This window comes from Podarcis bocagei (genome assembly GCF_964188305.1).
Source record: "Podarcis bocagei genome assembly, chromosome: 2".
NCBI classification, from domain to species: Eukaryota; Metazoa; Chordata; class Lepidosauria; order Squamata; family Lacertidae; genus Podarcis; species Podarcis bocagei.
Window position 1 is genome coordinate 90,760,202 of NC_138126.1, and position 12,777 is coordinate 90,772,978.

At 43.7% G+C, this 12,777-nt stretch overlaps 1 protein-coding gene across 1 annotated transcript; it reads right to left on the bottom strand.

The window, feature by feature from the left end:
* Positions 1 to 387: 387 nt before the first annotated feature.
* On the bottom strand, positions 388 to 12,482 carry WDR45B (WD repeat domain 45B). Its single transcript, XM_081184490.1, has 10 exons — positions 12,272 to 12,482; positions 8,173 to 8,247; positions 7,319 to 7,420; positions 6,564 to 6,651; positions 6,352 to 6,446; positions 5,411 to 5,601; positions 4,543 to 4,628; positions 3,367 to 3,468; positions 2,353 to 2,474; positions 388 to 1,873 (listed from the first exon to the last, which is right to left on the bottom strand). The coding sequence occupies exons 1-10, from the start codon at positions 12,336 to 12,338 to the stop codon at positions 1,767 to 1,769; spliced, it is 1,035 nt and encodes a 344-aa protein (XP_081040616.1). The 5' UTR covers positions 12,339 to 12,482; the 3' UTR covers positions 388 to 1,766.
* Positions 12,483 to 12,777: the final 295 nt, after the last annotated feature.

Consider the following 12,777-nt stretch of genomic DNA (forward strand, 5'->3'; position numbering starts at 1 on the left):
CTTCACTGGTCCACTAATTAAAAATCTCAGCAACATTCTTGGATACAATCTACTAGCGCCATAGATTACATGCATCCTACTCCTAATTGATCTTGAGCTATTTAGGCAATTTAACTAAAACAAAGAACAGAACTAGCACCCATATACAGTGGTACCTCCGGTTGCGGATGGGATCCATTCCGGAGCTCCGGTCAGATCCCGAGGTTTTCGCAACTGGAGGTCCCTGTTCTGCGCATGCTTGTGGCGCGGTAGAGCGCTTCTGTGCATGTGGCGAAACCCGGAAAAATACTTCCAGGTTTGACACATGCATATCCCGAAGGATACGTAACCAGAGGTGTGCCTAAGTAGAGGTACCACTGTACCGAACTTCTGTTACCATAAAATGAATACAGCAAATTAAGTCACTTTAATTAAAGAAAATTACAAAAGGTGTGCAAAACAATTTCCATGATTAAATACACATTTAAAAGCAACATGCAAACTGACATCTGTATATAGGTTTTAGTTAAATGACAAATTCCAATACTTTTCAACTTGAACCAAGACTTCAGTTAATCTTGAAGTATGCATGAAATCAAGGGAGCTAATAACTGAAGTTGTGTTTTAAGGGGATGATATTGGTAACTTCAAATTATGTGTCCAAATACCTCATTTCCCAAAATATAGTGTTGTGATTGATGTACTACTTAGTGTTCAGAGAGACAGCGGCTTAGTTTGTTCTGAACACATAATAAGCTTGCTGTATGATAGGGATTTCTTACAGGCTATAAGGTGGGGAAGCTGCAGCCCTCCAGCTGTTTAACTACACCTCTCATCATCCTTGGCCATGCTGGCTAGCACTGATGGCAGTGAAGTCCAGTAACATCTGGAGGATCACACTTTCCCCCTTCTTGTTGTTCAGTATACTACCCTCTTGGCCATTACAGATTATCTTGTACTTGTAGAACTTCCCCAGCACAACCTAAGTGCAAATACCAATGGATCAAGAACTGAAGTGTCTGGAATGGTTATTTCCAATATCTAAGCTGTTTGCCGTCACTTTCCCAGCATCTCAACATTGTCCTATGCCACTTCCTGCTCTGCAGAATGGTTATTTAGGCCAACAGTACTTTAATGATGTTTGCTATGGATTTCTTTTGGCGCCTCTGACAAATGACAAACAAGTTAATATCTATTTATAACAGCATGAAAACAAGGACCTTGAGCATTCTATCTATGTCAGAGCAAGTGCAACTAAGAGCCAACTTGCTATAATATTCCTTTCTGTGTATTAGAAGATAGGAGAAAAAGGACATTTTACAAAGGCAGAAACTGCTGGTATAGATTTCCTGCCACCCCCTTAAGCACGGTACTAGAACTCAAATCTGTATGTACTTTTGACATGTCCCATTCACTGTTTAAACCTTAGTAATTTCCTGCCCCTTCACTCTTATGGAGTGGCAGGCACTAAGTTTCACAGTTTAATTACAGAGAGAAACCCAATAGGCACAGGCTATTGAAACATTTTTTTTAAAAAAAAGGGGGGGAAATTGAAGGAACAACAGCAGCCAAAACTTAACATTTAAAACCAGCTGTTGACAGTTAACGTAGTAGTCCTCTGCCTTGCTCTGTCCATACTGGTTTGGGCTTCTTAAAGTCATCTGTCCCATCTTGAGCAGCACAGTTGACTGAAGGTAGTGAGAGGCCATCTCTTCAGGAAAGGGAGAATAAGCAGGACGGGGTTCCAGATCTCCTTCCCCCCTACCTACAAATTTCCATCAGTTCAGTCAAAGTTTGTCATCAGTCATTTCTAGGAACTGAGCATAGACATCCCTGGAGCATTCCCCTTTTTGATTGAATAAAAATTTGTAGTAGCTGCCATCTGCACAGATCGCTGCAAGAGAAAGATACTGTTTTCAGTTTGGCAACTGAAGTCAGTTGCTTACACATTGTGTTTCACTGCACAGCTTTTGCTTGTGAGAGCAGCAAGAGACGCCACATTACCTGCAGGCTAAGAAACATTCTCCTATAAGACCTGCACTATATACGCCAATCAATTCTAGCGCCTGGCTTGCCCCATCCCAGATAGTTCTTGATGAATCATTAAGCTGCCCTCCGTGTGGATCTCAAGCAACAATCTTGAGCGTTCAACATTCCTTGTAATCTAAACATTTTTACAATCTTAGGCTGCAATCATATGACATTAATCTGGAGTTAAAACCCATTTATATAAATCACACTCCCATCAAGGACAGAGGGAGATTCCTCTAAAAAGCTTGTTTGTGAGCACAGCTGCTTGAATTCATAGGCTATGTTTGGGATATGCATAGTGAGGGGCCTTGTTTGATTTTTGGTGCAACTTGAAATTCTTACCTAGGACAGAATTCGGCTCTGTTCCAAAGGCACAGATGCAGGGAGAGCCTGAGGGAACCTGAAATTTGGAAAAACTCCATTTGGAACTGAAGTATTTGGGCAGGAAGCTGGCTGATGCTAAGCTGAAAAAGAAAGAAAGCTCTCTTCAGCATCATCTCAACCCGGTAGTCCAGGCACTGAAGCAAACTGACTCCTAGCAGCACGTATTAAGGTTCACAATTATTTGAATAATAATAACAATAAATTTTTATTTATATCCCGCCCTCCCCAGCCAAAGCTGGGCTCAGAGTGGCTAACAACAGTAAAATGATAAAACATTCTAAAATCATTTCATTATAAAATCAGTTCAAATCAGATTAATGGCAACCATTGGGCCAGAGCTCCACGAAGATTGCCGAAGGAGGGAGTCAGGCTGTGCCCTGGCTAAAGGCCTGGTGGAACAGCTCTGTCTTGCAGGCCCTGCGGAAAGATGTCAAGTCCCGCAGGGCCCTAGTCTTTTGTGACAGAGCGTTCCACCAGATTGGAGCCACAGCTGAAAAAGCCCTGGCTCTGGTTGAAGCCAGCCTAACCTCTTTGGCCCGGGACCTCCAAGGTGTTTTTGTTTGAAGACCATAAGATCCTCCGTGGGACATACCAGGAGAGGCGGTCCCGTAGGTACGAGGGTCCTAGGCCATATAGAGCTTTAAAGGTTAATACCAGCACCTTAAACCTGCTCCTGTACTCCACCGGGAGCTAGTGCAGTTGGTATAGCACTGGGTGAATGTGATCCCGCAGCGAGGACCCCGTAAGAAGTCTCGCATTCTGCATCCAATGGAGTTTCTGGGTCAGTCTCAAGGGCAGCCCCACGTAGAACGAGTTACAATAACCCAGTCTGGAGGTGACCGTTACGTGGATCACAGTGGCTAGGTCAGTGATTATTTAAATTATTTATTTTAGCTACTGATACATTCTTCCTGTATGAAGTTACCTAATCATTTTTGCCTAGAGATCATCACTCTGGTCCCAGCTGCTTACCTCGACTGCTTGTTCCTCTTAGGATCCTCCGCAGCAAAAATGTGCACTGTGGCATGATCACTTGACACACAAATGAGAGAAGCATCTTGGTTGAAGTTAATGCTAAAGGAGAAGTCAGAAACAAGTCTGCTTATATCACCACTGTCATGGAATAAGTTACTTTTTAAAGAAATGCCTATGTGTATATACTGCAACTTTTCAAACACTATAAGCCAACCTCTTTCCCAAGTATCTTAAAAACAAGAGTTTCTAACTGTAGGTTTTGGGGAGGTTATCTAAAGCAATGCCACCTTGCAACAATATACCCAGCAAGATGCTAACCTTTTATCAGCAGGTGTTGATGCAGAGTGAAGCAGCATCAGCAACTGAAGTGGTAGAAAGTGAAAGAGCATTCACCCCAGAAGTAAACGACATAGACGGGAGGAAGGGAAATATATTCACACCTTTAAAAAGCATTAACTCCTCCATAATACATGTAGCTGAAGAAAAGGGCACACAGATATTGGTGAGGCATAATTACTTCTTAATTAGTATCTTAGTTCCTCCATAAACCAACACAGAACACAGTTGCAGGATGAATGCTACTTTAATTCTGAGTTTTCATTCTGAGTTTGAGAAAAGGTCCAGACATCAAAGATCCTATGGACATAGAACTAAGGGATCCTTGTTTACCCAACTTTTTAAAGCTATAGAAAAGTTCACATGTTTGAACTGATGCTTTATCGTATATCTCAGACACTGCTACCTCCCAGACTTAACCCCCACTCCCATTTTTTTCTCTTTTTTTCCAATGCTCAACTCTCAATTGGATTAAATTCCTCTTGAACTGTACTGCTGCTGATTTCTCTACCTATGTGATGTCACATTTCCCCCCAAAGAATTTTCAGATACCAAGGCTAATGTTTATATTTGTCTGATGTGCTACACATAACACTCAACTGGCTAATGTGGAAAAGCCAGCTGACAGTATCAGCTGTATGATTAGTAGGTCACAGATGGAAGAAAATTATTCACACACAGGAAGTTCATGTCTCTTAACTGGAAAATGGGGGGGGGGTAGTTTTAAAGCATGAAACCCCCATTTGTATAACGGCCACTCCCTCATCTTGCTGATGATCAAGGCAAAGCATGATTCCTCCAATCCCCCCAACACATTAACAAAACAATAAACCTTACCAGTAGATATTGGCAGCCTGAGACCCTCTGCGCAGTTCCTGGATTAAATGCCCAGATGATGTATCAAATATTCTTATTAGGGTCCCCTTGAAAAGCAACAGCACACATTAAAGATGTGAGGGGAACCTTTCAAAAACAACACAAGTACTTCCCAGAACACAACATTAGGATACAGCTGTTCACTTCCCAGATGATGGCTCCATCATTTTTCCACCACCCTACACTATCGTAGCTGCACATCTTTGCCCTTCCCATATGGAATTATTTTTGTTATCCGGTGCTATCCTTCCCACATATTTGGAAATCCTCTCAGGTTTATCTGCATGAATATATCCAAGATCAGTGCCACTAAAGTCAGTATTTTGACAGGAAAATTGAGAAAGTCTACATCAACTGGATTTATACCGTATACAGTAGTCTGAACCTAGTATATAACACATTTGTTACATATTTTGGAAGATTCTGGCACGCAAATAGTGAGGCAGCAGGATGAAAGGTCTGAGTGAGGAACGAATAGCCAGGGAACCTATTTGAAGCAATGCAGGTTACAGGCTGCCAAAGAATGCAGAGTTTATCTCTTGACCAATATTTGCAATAACAGCATGCATATTTTCAAAAGTAATCACTACAACCACAAAGGTTGCCAACTTTCTGTATAAACTTTAAAGCCAAGACTTTCATAAATTCAACTTCTGTGTTAGATGATACAGTCTTCCCAGTAGGCTTGACAGTAAATTAAAGACTATACAATGCAGCTATTAAAATGCCATGCAGATTCTCAAGATGACACAATTCAGGGTTCATTCTAAACCATTAAGGGCTCTTGTGTTGTTTTCTAGCCAACTGTGGAGTAAAATCACTGACTTACTTTTTCTGATGCTGTGGCAATTCTTGTTCCCTGTAGGTTAAGAGCTATGCAACTCAAGACCCCTTCATGAGCTGGTATATCTACAGGAGGTTTCTCTGTATTTGCCAGGTCCACTATCTGCACATGTCCAGTATGTGTTCCAGGGAATGCAAGTAGGGAATTATTACTGTTTGGGCACAGGACACAAAGACCTGAAATACAATTTAAAGTATTGAGGAATAGGAATTTTTACTACCATCTCCGTCCTCCCCACCCTCCTTCTGAAAATAAGTTTTGAGAGTACTTGGAATACTCAAAAAAGCAAGCTAGGAAGCTTCATGTTACCACATAGCCATGAGTGTCAATGTCTGTATAAGCAAAAGGCAGGATTTACCGAATGAGTCCCATCAGCACAAACCCTCCAACAGGGCTTCTGTTTGCACAATAGGGCTTTCTCCCCTTTTCCTGCTTCCATGGCTCTTGAAATTGGCTCAAGGTGATTGGGAGAACCCTCAGAACAGCACACGGGGGAGGAGATGGGAAACTGTTTTGTCGGACAAACTGCAATGCTCGCAGTGATGCAATGTTCATCATAGCATACAGTTGACTCCCACCCTAAATTGACAATTAGCCCTGAAATGCCATATTCTAACAATGCATTTTCCAACAATGCTTTTTCTTTTTTCCAAATCCAATGTGAAAACTATGGGAAGATGGAGGACAAATGGTTTCATAAGTTTTTCCACTGCACTTAATGGGGATGACAAGGATGCTATGGCTCAGCACCACAGCACTTGCAAAGCATGAGAAAGGTCCAAGTAGTTTTTTTTATATAGTTAAGTCCTAGGGTGTGCAAAATAGACAGCATCAGTTATCATAAGGAGTACAATAGCAAACAGAAGAAGAACAGCACAGAATCTTTCTTTGTTCCTCTTACACTTTATGTAGTGGATAACACTTACCTTTAGGATTGTAGCAGGTTTCGAAGACGTGCAACTGGTGAGGGTTGTGCGTGAATGTGAAAACCTTAATCATAGAGTCCAGAACTACCACGATTCTGAAAGAGAAGGCAATGGCAGGCCAATTAGCATCATGTCCAGTTACACTGGTCCAACTCCAAACTGGGGAAAAAACAGAAGGAGCTCTCCATACAACAGAGTGTGACCAGACTCACCTATCTCTTCGCAGTTTAACTGCTTTGACTTCTGTGGAAAATTCTATTTCGATAACGGTCTTCTTTTTCAGATCATCCCAGATCATCACTGCAGAAATGGAAATGGCCTTATTAGTCTTAAAATAACACCTTGCAATCTTATAAAGTGCTTCCAGAGATGCCACTTTGGAAGTCTAGCTACATGAGGAACTACTGCATCCCAGACTACCCAGTTTGCACTGGTTCACTTGGCAAAAAACCCAAAAATCATACCCCAAGTTCAGATCTTCAAAATTAGACATTGTATAGTTAGCATTAAGTTACAATTGGTTTGGGGCAGGAGAAAATAGAAGAATCAGCTACATCCAAACAAGTCTTATATGATGGCATTCTGAAGCTTAGTCCACCCTCTTCTTCACCCTCCCCACCTGCTACTGCCAACAGCTTTTTATTCCTATTTATGTGGGAGTGCAGTATCATAGCTGCTTATCAAAATCTGTTTATCCTTTGACCATCTGGAAAAACACAAATTATCCTGAATACAGGGAAACAATAGGTCACAGATTGCTCTAGCTAGCACCTGGCATTAAAAGGAATGATACCTCATATCACAACTAGAGAAGGTGACAGCTAAGTCCACATTTATTCAAATTTTAAACTACCCAGGAGGTTTTCAATAAAATCTGCTTGAACACCAGTTACATTAAAGCTGCTTGGAAATGTTTAGTGCTGAACTCAGCCCTAAGCTATTGCTTACTTACTGCTCAATACTTTACCTTTATTAGGCGGGTATTTGGGTTTTTTTCCTCCACCAACCAAAGCTAAATAATTGCAGCGAAACAACATTTCAACATGGCCAACACCTCCTTCTAGAAATTCTGGAGAGGGAAAAGGGACATTTTTAATTAAACACTCAAGGCAAAGAAAAGTTTATTAATGCTGTAACATCTTTGTGTATCAAGAGGATTCTCTCCAAAGACTCCAAGTTAAAATGCAGCTGATGCATAGGCGCCGACTCCATGGGGCTTGAGGGGGCCCGAGCCCCCTCAAAAATTCGTTTGGGGGGGCTCCGCCCCCCCAATAATCTCCGGCGCCCCTCCAGCAGAGCGCCATTGCCGCCCCTCCCCCAGCCCAAAATGCACAGGGTCAGGCTGCATGCCTCCTGCCCTCCCTCCCGAGCAAAAGCTCCACCCAATTTCCGCTCCGGAGCTGATTAATAGGCGCAGCACGCTCTCCCCTATTTGCTCACGAGGAGGCGGCGCCACTTTATTTGCATATTCATGAGCTTATTTATTATTCATGAGCTTTCCCGGGCCCCCCCAATATTTTTTATAAGTCCGCGTCCCTGAGCTGATGTCAGTCCTCTTTTACTTTTTACTCCTGGAGTGCCTCGTTTCAAGACAATGCTTCATCATCAGAAAAGCCTGCTCAGAGCCTTCTTCTGACCACACATTATGGACACAGCAATATTATACTGGATCAAAGTTTTAGAAACTTGTACTCAAATTCTGGCAAGTGAAATCTCTGTTCTATGCACAGCTACTTGAGGGTATAGGATTGCACAGCACGTGGTTTAAGATGAAAAAAATGGCACAGCAGAACAACTATGTATATTGAGGAAGAATCTCACCTTGTTTCTCCTTCTCTTTGAGCGGATCTGCATTAAACACTCTAAATCCATTTTCCATCCCACATGCAAAGCACCCTAAAAAAGAAGAGGATTACTACGTCAGGTATATATGCTCTGTATCAACAGGAAAAAGACAGCTCAGTAGCAGCACATGCTCTGTGTACAGAAGTCCCAGACATCTCCCATTAAGAGGGTCAAGTAAGACTCTTCCCTGCCAGAGATGCTCTTAGTCACAACAGGCAATACAGGAATCTAACTGCAAGTACAGATCCAATGCATTACAGTGGTTCAGTTGTGTCCATGGCAGTAGAATGGCTTTGTGAACATTTTAGTAAAGCAATTGGCACTAAAAGCTGTAAAGATGCCTGGAACCTGATGTATTTTCTTGGCTATTTAGGATCAAACCTACACAGCTGTTTATAGGGATTAGGGAGTCCTCATTCTGCCAAGTGTAATTTGTTTTTGAACAGGCTGACCCACAACAGGCTTAAATTGAGAGCTCTGTCAACCACACATTTCCTGTTTCTTGTAGTTGATGCCAGTTATTGAGAAAAATGTGTCTTCCCTTTCCCCGCCCCCTTCTGTTCCTCTACCTCAGCATTTATAGTAACTGCATATTATTTTTCCCATTTATTTATTTACCAAGAAGCACAATCAAGTACATCAATCTAAATATTTTTTTTCCTTTCAGCCAGTTCAAACTTTATTCACTATAATGGTTTAGAATGAACCTTGAATTTATGAGCCACCACATAAAATGCCCGTTCTTGCGTTGACACCTTTCAGACCTCTTGTGGGGGAGGCACCCAAAGAAGGGCCTCGGGTGATGATCGCAGGAGACAAATAATTTCATGCGGCGAGAGGTGGTCCCTGAGGTATTGCAGTCCTGAGCTGTTTAAGGCTTTATAAGTCAAAACCAGCACATCTGAATTTGTTGCCAAGATGAAAGCTGGAATTCCAACAACTCTACTAGCCTATAAACAAACACCTAGGGAAACTGCATCCTGTAGGTGTAGCCCATACAACCCACATGATATAAAGTTTCTGATGCAAATAGAATGTGAACATTTTACTAGCTTACACTGAAGTGACTACTCAGATTACTGCAATAAAATATTCTCAAGGTAAAGAACAGCAAAGCATAAGCTTTTCTGGGGTGAGGTTTACTACAAGGAAGTTGATCCCTAACTTGTGTTACTCTAGTGAGTCATAGCCTATTTTCTTGGCAGAAAAAAAAGAACACTAGCTAGGATGGCTATTTTTGCTCATTCACTAAGGGCCACATCAATTTGGGATGCCTCACACACTGTATTTTTAGGGGAACACATGAAATGTTAAATGTGCACCTAAACAAGTGTGATTTTCTTAGAAAAACAATTATGAAATGAACAGCAGCACAATAAACATAGGACACTCTTCATTTTGCAAGCACATGACTGGTGTAGTCACTCAATTTGAACTAGCTTCCCTATCAAATTAAAATGACAAACTATTTGTCATTGCTACTAATTAGGGATAATTGTAAGAACATAAGAACTGCCTGCTGGATCAAGCCAATGCTTCATCAAGTCCATTGTCCTGTACTTCAGCAGCCACCCAGATGCCTGTGGAAAACTCAAAAGCCTAGAGCTCAGAATCACTCTTCCCTCTAGTGCTTTCCAGTAACTGGTATTCAGAAACATTACTGCCTCCAACTGGGGAAACAGTTATCATGGCTGGTAGCCATCGATAGCCTTATCCTCCATGAATTTGTGCAATCCTCTTTTAAAGCCATCCAAAAGTTGGTGGACATCACTGCCTCCTCTTGAAGTGAGTTCCACATATTAACAATGTACTGCGTGAATGTACTTTCTCTCATCAGTTCTGAATCTTCCAACATTCAGCTTCATTAAAGGTCCACCAGTTCTAGTGTGATGGGGGGGGGGGGCTTTCCTGTCCATTCTCTCCATGCCATGCATAATTTTATAGACTTCTATGTCACCTCTGATTCACCTTTTCTCTAAACTAAGAAGCCCCAAACACTGCAACCTTCCCTTGAAGATCCATTCCCCTTATCATTTTAGTTGCACTTTTCTGAACCTTTCCCAACTTTACAATATCCTTTTTTGAGGTGAGCTGACCAGAACTGTACTACACAATATTCCAAATGTGGTTGCACCACAGATTTGTATGTCATTGTGACATTGGCAGTTTTATTTTCAGTTCCTTTTCTAATTCCCCCTAGCGTGGAATTTGGCTTTTTTTCACAATTGCTGCACACTGTGCTGACATCCACTATTACCCCAAAGTCTCATTCCTGGTCAGTCATCACTAGTTCAAAGCCCATGAGCGTATATGTAAAATTATTATTCCTAGTGCTAACAATTTATTTACAATGAGTTGCATTTGCCATTTTACCAACCATTCATTCAGTTTGGAAAGGTCCTTTTGGAGCTCTTCACCATCTCTTTTCATTTTAAAGACCCTGAACAATTCAGTATCATCAATAAATGTGGGCACTTCACTGCTCACCCCTTCCTAACTCTTGATCATTTGTGAACAAGTTATAAAGCACAAATACCAATACCAATTCTTGTGAGACTCCATTTTGTGTTCCTTTTTGTTCTCTTCATTTGGACAAAACTTCCTTTTGTTAAAGGAAGCCTTCTTGCCTCTAACGGCTTCTTTGACTCTGCACATTACCAAACTGGCATTCTCTTGGCCCTCATGATACTTTTTGCCATCTATGGTGTACACGCCAGCCGAGTTTCTAATACTGCATTTTTAAACAAGTCCCCAGCAATTTGGAGTGATCCAACCCAATTGACTTTGCCTTTCAACTTCCTTTTTACCAAGTTCCTCCCTTTGGGGAAGTTTCCTGTTTTGAAATCAAAGTACATTTAATTTAATAGTGCTATGGTCACTGCTCCCAACTGGCATGACAACAATTACATCTTGCATCAGGTCCTGGGCGCTACTCAAGATTAACCTCAGGGTTGCTGACTTTCTAGTTGGTTCCATGACCAGAGGCACAGTCATTTAGGGTATCTAGAAATTTTGCTTCTTTACTGTGACTGGGACACAGAAGAGATACCGCAGGTCATAATGTTGCTGCTATGTGCCCTTTGATTAAAAGCAATAAAACTGTTCAGGACATTCAATTCTGCATGCAAATTCATATGCCCAAGAAAGCAGCTACCTCTGAAAGAGCTGCAGTTTGATGAGAATTCAAGCAAGGCAATCTGAGGAATAGAATGATTCAGTGCAAAACTGGGCCAAAACACACATCTTAGCCCTAAGTCCAGCTTTGGCATCTGCTTGTGGGAACTGTTGAATTATGCATCAGTTGCAGTGGAAATGGCATTGAGTAGGAGGGCAAGCCTGACACTCATGCCCAACAAGGAGCTCAATATATGCAGGTTTTTAAAGAGAAAGACTAAAGGAGAACAGGATGAGGCAATGTACAAGGGGTAAAGCATCTGGGCTGGGCCAAGCACTGTTGTATTAGGACAAAACAAGGCTCCGCGTGGAAGCCTGAGAAGGCAAGGAGGAGAATGGAAGCAACTGCCTCCCCTGCCTTGGTGTCTCTGGGCAGAGGCCGATCCTCCCCGCGCATTTTGCAAAACACCAGACTCCGATTGCGCCCCATAAACACCCAAGCGCGCGTTTTCAGAGGCCGGAAAACGGAAAGGGGGGAGACGAGGCCGAAGGGGGAAGTATTGGGACCCATCAACGTTAGCAGAGAGTGCCAAGCAACGCAAACTTAAGGGACAAAGGCAAGCTGCTGGGAGGAAAGAGATGTGTTTGAGCCCGGAGAGGGCAGCCTCCTCTCTTCGCCCCAAGAAGGGAAGGTAAAGCCCTCCTCCCCGCCCGCACTTTTTTGTGCCCAGGCATCCGTCTAGGCTGGCCGCGGGTTCGAGACCTGCGCCTCCCTCCTCTCGGAAGGCCTGGAATTATTTGGGTGGGGGCGAGAACTCAACTTTCGCCTCTCCCAACCTCACCCCATTAGAGACGCTGAACACGGGGGAGGAAAGGAAACCCGCCAAGCCCGAACGCCTCCCCCGCGGGCGGACAGGCGGACCCCTGACTCCCACCCCCGGCGCCTCGCGAGGGTCTTTACCGTGGTCCTGGTTGAAACCGGCGAACAGCAACCCATTCCCGTGCGGGTTGGCTGGGAGCAGGTTCATGGCGCCGGACTCCGGGGAAGGCCGCAGCCGCAGCCGCGGACGGGGGGGGGTCCTTCACACCATCGGGGGAGGGTCACTGGCCTGAGGGGGCGGCAGCGCCACGATTCCTTCCGGACTAGACAGGCGCCGCGCCGAGCACCGAGCGCGTCCAATGAGCCTTCCCAGGCTGACCAGAGGAGAGCCGAATTGTCGAACGCCGGCCGCCGCCGCCTTCCTCGGCTTGGCTCTTTCCATTCCCCAGCCTGCTACGTCCGTCCCCCTCTTTGCGAGCGCAGAGCGCGTCGCTCAAGGCAGGCCGCCCGGCGGAGTGCCAAGCTAACGATCAGCAGCCCGACTCTCACCTGGCTGGCGCCACCGGGAAAGGTGGGCAACGGACTGCGCTCTCTTCTCGCGCCTCTCACGGTCTCCATCGCGTGTCGCCTTCGCTGCCCTTGCAAGA